At 47.7% G+C, this 7,089-nt stretch overlaps 1 protein-coding gene across 1 annotated transcript in view; it reads left to right on the forward strand.

Annotated features, from left to right (window-relative positions):
- Positions 1–7,089, forward strand: part of ARHGEF3 (Rho guanine nucleotide exchange factor 3) — a 327,596-nt gene that overhangs the window by 154,875 nt on the left and 165,632 nt on the right. The window contains exon 3 of the mRNA XM_045290027.1: positions 4,646–4,708. Within this exon, the coding sequence (XP_045145962.1) occupies positions 4,646–4,708 (63 nt within the window). The remainder of the gene's footprint in view (positions 1–4,645; positions 4,709–7,089) is intronic.

Here is a 7,089-nt window from a genome sequence, read left to right on the forward strand (position 1 = left end):
AGGGTCGCGGCATTAGGAAGGTTGAGAACCAGTGCTCTCTAGGGTTTCTGAGACTAAGTCATTAACAGGAACAGCCAGCTTCATCTTTCTCCTGTAGCATGGCTGATTGGGGTTTGAACTCGTGGTTAGCAATCGCATGACTAACCCACAGTTACTGGGGCTCATAGGTGGTAGGTGCCATTACTGTCAGTCGATGATTTTCATTCTTGACTGCAGTGTTGAAAGTCGAGATCAGTGCAGGCAGCAGCAGCCGCTCCTTTCTGCTGTCTGGGATGCTCACCTGTCGTTTCCAGGTACAGATCGCTCTCATAAACTAACCGGTCTTTTCATTGTTGCCATGAGCTTTGCTTCCTGCCATTTGGGGATACGTGCAGTTTCTGTTTCTTGAGTGGGATGCGCAGTGTCTCACCTGCACGCCCTTTATTTCCAGGGCTGACCAGCCCACCTGGCTGAGGGACTTGATTCCTCTACTGCCTTTCTTCTGTCCCTCCTGGAGTTGGGCAATTGTTGAAAAGGACAAGTTTCTCGAACACTTAAGAAATACCACTTTGTGGGTGCTAAAGCATACGAGCTCTAAGATGACCTTCTCCCGCTAGTCTCAGCGCTGCCTCTGACTCCTTACAGCATAGACCACAATCTGTAACTGTATTTGTTTTCTCACTTGCCCCGTTAGTGGGCAGGGAGCGGACCTGCCTCATTCAGGAACATTTGCAGGTACCAACACAGGGCTCTGCACATACCGAGTGGATGGATGGATGGATGTGTACTGGGCACAGTGACGTGTTTGTGCGGAGCCCAAAGTCTGTGCTTCAGGCTCGTTCTTTGTGGCAGGCAGGGGTCAGTTCCCATCTGTGTATTGAAAATTTAAAAACAAGAAAGAAAACCTGCTCTGACAAGTCACCCAGCTCTTATTTTGTGAAACATGTGGGCTTCTTAAGGAGATCATTCTAGCTCAGATTAACTGGCCCTGGTTTAATTAAAAGGGGAATGAGAGGACATTTGTCTTTTGGATTTGACACACAGGGGTGGAAAAGTGCATTGCAGGAATTAAGTTAGGTGAGGGCAAGCTCCCAGGTGATGCTGGGACGTGATGAGGGGTCTGGAGAGAGCTGCATGCCGGTGAGAAAAATGCCTTTCCTGTTATTCCCTCTCTCTTCCCAGCGTGGGCCTTTGGGGGCTGCTGCCTGTTGCCATCAAGGCCGCACCTGGTACTGTGCCTTGTCACGATCATGCTAACCCCCTCCCTGTGGCTCTTGTGTATTGGGGTGCCTTCCGATCAATTCTAGCACGATATCAGATCGTTTTCTATTGTGAGTCTTACAGTTTTCATAGGCTAACTCCTCGAGGTGAAACACCAGGCCTTTCTTTCTAGTGTGTTTTAGACCGGAAGGTCAGCTGTCCACCATGAAAGACCAGTGGCGTAGCTTTCAGGATTACAGCTGCATGCAAGCCATCACCGTAGGACAAACGGACAGATGAGTGGTTGTTCCAGGGATAACAGACTACTATTCAACATCTCATATTGACACTGTCACTAAGTCCTAGGAATGGAATTGGAATGCCACAGGATTCCGTAATCTGACAATCCAGGTAGCAGCACACATCTGGGTCACCTCCAATTTGGGTGCACGTAACAGGGGCTACCATATATTATGTTCCTGCTATGCATGTGAAGGTTGGACATTGACTAAGGAAGCCCAAAAAAGAATCCATACATTTGAATGATGATGAAGACTGCTGAAAGTACCGTGGACTGACAAGAGGACAAATATTCCCGTCTTGGAAGAAATGTGGCCAGAATGTTCCTTAGAGGCAAAGATCACCATGTGCTAAGGCACTTCCTCTCGCGTGCTTTGGGCTTGTCAGGAGAGACCAATCCCTGGAGAAGGACATCATCCTTGGTAAAACAGAGGGGCAGCAAAAGAGAGCAGGGCCCTCAGTGAGGTGGAGTGACACAGTGGCGGCAGCATTGGGCTCAAGCTTAGGAACAACGGCGAGGGCGGCACAGGGCCGGGCGGTGTTTTGTTCTGTTGTGCACCAGGTCTCTGTGGGTCAGAACTGACTCAGTGGCACCCAACAAGAGCAACAACATGCCGGGTCTTGTTCTAGAGACCCTACGCGTCTTCTAGGAACTTTACACAATGTCACGTCATCTGCAGGACCTCAGTCTCCACATGTCTCTCCCCAGGATCTCACATGTAATCTGAAACCCTCTCGAGGCAAGAGAGGCAGAACTCTGCGACAATATGGGCTGCCCGGGGCCGACACAGCCACTCTCCATGCCTACCTGTCTGCACACATTGCTAAATGACCGTAGCCTTCTCTCATATGCTATGCAATACAGTCCTTCTCCATCCGGAAGCGTCCGGAACACAAGAGAAACAGTCATTTGCCACACTGGCTTTAAGTGGCTTATGTGTGTCAACTGCAGTGTACTTACACACAAAACGGGCACTCTCTCTCTTGCCAGGACTTGTAACCAGTTACAGTTGAGTTGGCAGCTGTGTTGGCAGAGCTGTGCTCTATAGGATTGCTGGTTTCTCAGTAGATTGTCAGGCCTTTCTTCCAAGATGCTCCTGGGACTGCCAACCGTTATGTCTAGCACATGACCTCTTGCTCATTTGCAGCACTCAAGGGTTCTTTTCTTAGCCCTTGCCATACCTTGCCTCCAAAGGTCACCGTACAAATCCTTATAAGCCAGTGACCTGTTCTCTGGGGCACCAGAGTGCCATTTTCCATTGTATTTGGGTGATGAATTGCCAGGGTCAAGATCCTAGGGAGACACGGGGTATCCTGAAAAGTGGCCGTTTGGAGTGGCCATCAACATGCCCACCTTCACAGCCTCTGAGCGGAGCAGGTGGCCCTCTCTATCGCTATCTGGAAAAATCAAGGCGAGCTTGTTCAGGTGCAAAGTCCCTCGGGTACTACCCTCTAGGGTCGATTTTTGCCTCTCTCAGGCTGGCTACTGGCATCGGCATTTTGAATTATTCCTCAGGTGATTCTGCTGCAGAATGTACCACTGCTCACGTGGAGTGACACAGAAAAGCACCCCCATTTCTGCTTGGCAAACACGTGTTTATCCTTCAGACTTTTCCAATGCCCCTTCCTTTGAGAAGACTCCCCAGACACGACTGCAGCCCAACTAATTACTCTAGTGTTGTGTTTTCCAGCTAGGAGCCCTGGTGGCTTCGTAGCTTACACGTTTGGCTGCTAACCACAAAGTCAGCAGTTCGAGCCCACCAGCCATTCCCCAGGAGAAAGATGAGACTTTCTCTCCCCGTGAAGGTTTAGTCTTGGGGACCTACTCTGTCCCCAAGGTCTGCTCTGTCCTTCCAGTTCACAATGAGTCATAATCAGGTCGATGGCCGAGCTTTTACAGCCCTGGTTTTAAGCACTTGCTGTGTGCCAGGCATGCAGTCCACCAATCTAAAAGGCACTGTGCTGTATTAACTCCTCCCACTTTGAGAATAGAAACAAACATCACCTTGTCCACTTTTGAGTTGAGAAAAGGACAGCACTAGCCCTAGGACCTTTGGCTCCATGGCTGCAGGGACCTTCCTGCATCACAGTGAACTGTCTCAAGGCCCATTCTTCATCCCTGAGTGTGGGTTCCTAACCAGGAGGATTAGTGCCTTGCTGATCTTCGTGTTCCCAAGAGCAAACACAGGGCCTGGTAGATGCCGGTGCTCATTTGAAGTGAAGAAAGCATGGACTACTTATACTCACCGGGCAGGAAAGGACAGTTCTGATGGCATCCCGGTGTGCACCGTTGTCCCAGCTCCCGGTGCAGGATCTGATAGAGGAAGAAGAGATGGACTTCTCTTGGGGTGAAGATGCCAGGTGTTGGGGCTCTACTGTAACCTCGTGCCTGTGCTTCTGGTCCACTGGCAGCTTTCTGTCAGGTAGCAGCAGGAGATTAGGTTGAGTTGGGGATACAAAAGAAAGGTGAACTTTATCTTTTTTCTTTATTTTTGAACATTATCTTTTGATGAGTTTATTGTGGGGGTACATGGAGTTTCTTTCCATCTTATAAAGAGAAACATTTTTTCCCCATGTAAATGTGACTCTTTTGAAATCTAAGGTCAAACTTCGCTTGTCAGAAATTCATTTCCAATGTCGGTACCTTCAGTTAAAGCAATGACTTTTCTGAGTCTGTTTCTATGACTGTGAGACAGAAAACTTAAAGAAAAAGATGTCTAATGTTCTTTCCAGCCTTCTAGTTCTATGATTTCATCAGGACCAGAGGTCTAAAACAAATTAGATTTATCTAAGTACAAAGGAGCTCTAAAAAGAGGACAGCTCTAAGTGAATTAAAATTAAAATCTTGAAGGAGTCTCTCTCCAGGCTAGGCAGAATCTGAACTCGTATCTTCGCTTCTAGGCCCTTGGGGTCGGCAGGCAGCAGCAGTAAAGAAAGGGACCGAGCAGCACGAATGAGTGTGGGAGCACCTTCCAGTATCCCTGAGCTTTACAGTTTCCTGTCACTTCCCAGATCTTTCCAGAAATGCTCATTCACGTAGCTTGGTTTGGGGTAGCATGGCGAAAATGATAAGGGTTGCTTATGCTGTATGATTGCTTTTTCTTTCTTTAGTCAAAGCCATAATCCCTATTTACATTTGAACTTTATTTCATTGTTTGTTTTGCAGCGCAAACGGAAGCAGAGTACCCAAGATGAAGATGCCATCAGCCTTTGTAGTCTTGACATAAGCGTAAGTCCCACGCTCCCTCCCTCCTCTCCTCCCTCCCTCCCTCCTTCATGCTTGGGGCAGCTCTTGTCTCCAGCAGTATCGCTCATTTGCCAGGAGCCGTCACCAGGCTTCCAAGATCTATCTGTGGAAGTTGTAATCTGGCAGAATTTCTCACAAAGGAATACTGCATTTCACAGAAGGCAATGGTGTGTCTTTTCCCTCCTAGAGTGAATTATGAACTTAGTGCACCTGCGTAGGTTCTAGATAAACCCTCCTTTTGTAGTGTTCAGTTCAAGAAGATGGGCGGTTACCCTTTGAGGGCGGTTAGAGGCTTGGCCCCACCTCCCAGGCCTGAGGAAATCGTCAGCAGCCTGGTGGAGGGGTTTTAATTTGAGTGAAGTTTACATTTCCTGTTTCTATGGCACCTTTCGTGGCCTCTGCTTCTTCTGCTCAAAAACAGGGTTGAAAAAAACTTCAAACAGTGGTTTTGGTTGCAGATTAAATAAAACAATAATAGTAAAAATACCAAATACAATGGGCTTGTGCGCTCTAGGCGCCCACCAGATGCCCGTCTCATAGTTTGATTTCTGTCTCGTTTAAAAGTGCAAGTTTGCACACTGACGCATATGAATCTGCGAAAGTGTGGCCGAGAGTGAAAATGTTCTTCAGCCCCATTTCATCCGTGGTGTGGATGCACCAGATGCTCGGTGGGTCCCAAGCATCATGCCAGGCGGTGTACGTGCGTGCTAACTATGGCTCTCAGAATGACACCTTTTACAGATGAGAAATAGCAAGATGCCGAGGTGTTAGAAAACTTGTTTGGTATCTTACCGCTTAGTGACTGGTTTTTATATTCAGCCACTAATAGATTAGTTTAGCACAAACATAAATTTAGAAAAAGACGTTTAAGTGATTTGGAAGTTGAGTACTGGTGATGATGATTGCAGCAGCCTTCTTTACGTGGTGTGTTTGTCTCCCCATTAATGCAATTGGCCGGCCTGCCAGGGCCTCCAGTATCCCCTTTATCCAGAGTAGGAGCCTCAGACCCCTCCCTGCGACCCCCCGCGTCTACTTCTCTTTTACACGTGATTGGAGCTTAGCTAGTGCTGACGGTGTCTCCTTCTAACATTATAAGCTGGTCTCTCTCTTCTACCAAAGCCACCTGTATGGGCTGGGGAAGCCCCTATGCTAACAGTTTGGAATTGGCCCTCGGTCTTGTGTGTCCTGTGATGTAGCCTTGGGCAAGTCACTTTTCCCTCTCTAGGCTCCCATTTCCTCATCTGGCTAAAACAGTGGTGGTGGAGGCAGGTGGTGCGGCGAGACCAGGTCTTCCAAAACCAAAGTGAAAACTTGAAACCTCATTGAACATTCAGGTTCTTACCCGGTGATGCCTCTTACCAGTCAGTGTAAACAGTGTTTTCAGAGCTCTGTTCAAGTACGGCACTCTTCCGGGAGGCCAGCAGCCAGGTGAAGTGCGCCCAAGCTGGCAGCTCCTGCAAGTCCTCGAGCCTCTTTATTTAGCCAGATGATGCGTGCCGGTGCCAGTCTTTTGCGTCATCATTTTGATGGAGTTGGGCTAGGTTGCCTTGGTAACAGGACACAGAGATGCTGTGCTTCTGGGCTTTGCTCTCCTCGCTGAGTACCATTTTATGGAAAAGAGGTGTCTTTGGAACTTTTCTTATCAGCAGCAAGTGTTTTGTATCGAGACTAAATTTAAGTTTGTGGACCTTATTATAGTTGTTGGCTTTTTATGTGTAGAAGGTCCTGAGCTGTGTCTCTGGCCCGGTCCCTTCACGTTACAAATGACAAAGTGAAAGTCCAGGAAGGCGGAGGCTGGACTTCAAGTCATTTGTAAGCTCGTGCTTGTTTCCACTACATATTGGTATTTATAGTTCAGGCAAATCTGTCCGAGAGGCTTTTTATCAAAGATCCAATGTTAGTGGTGGGTGCCATCAAGCGAACTTTTAACTCCCAACAACCCACGGAACAGAGTCAAACTACCCCATTGCATTTTCCTGGCTGTAATCTTCATAAGACTGGATCATGAATCCAGTCTTTCTCTCTGGAGCTGCTGGGTAGGTTTGAACCACCAACCTTTCAGTTAGTAGCTGAGTACTTCAATGTTGCACCATCAGGACTCCTTTTTGGTTGTTAGATGCCGTGTTAGTCTGGGTGGATTAGAGAAACAAATTCATAGACACTCATCTGTGCATAAGAAAGAACTTTATATAGAAGAGCCATCGTATATTGAGAAAACATCCCAGCCCAGTCCAGATCAAGTTCATAAGTCCGATATTAGCCCCTTTGTCCAATACCAGTCTATAATTTCCTCTTCAGACTCACACAACACATGCAATGATGCCAAATGCAGGAAGATCACAGGCCAGTGGTTGGAAAGTCTT

The sequence above is a fragment of the Echinops telfairi genome, unplaced genomic scaffold (genome assembly GCF_000313985.2).
Source record: "Echinops telfairi isolate 266 unplaced genomic scaffold, ASM31398v2 ScPeMD7_31;HRSCAF=116, whole genome shotgun sequence".
Lineage (NCBI taxonomy): Eukaryota > Metazoa > Chordata > Mammalia > Afrosoricida > Tenrecidae > Echinops > Echinops telfairi.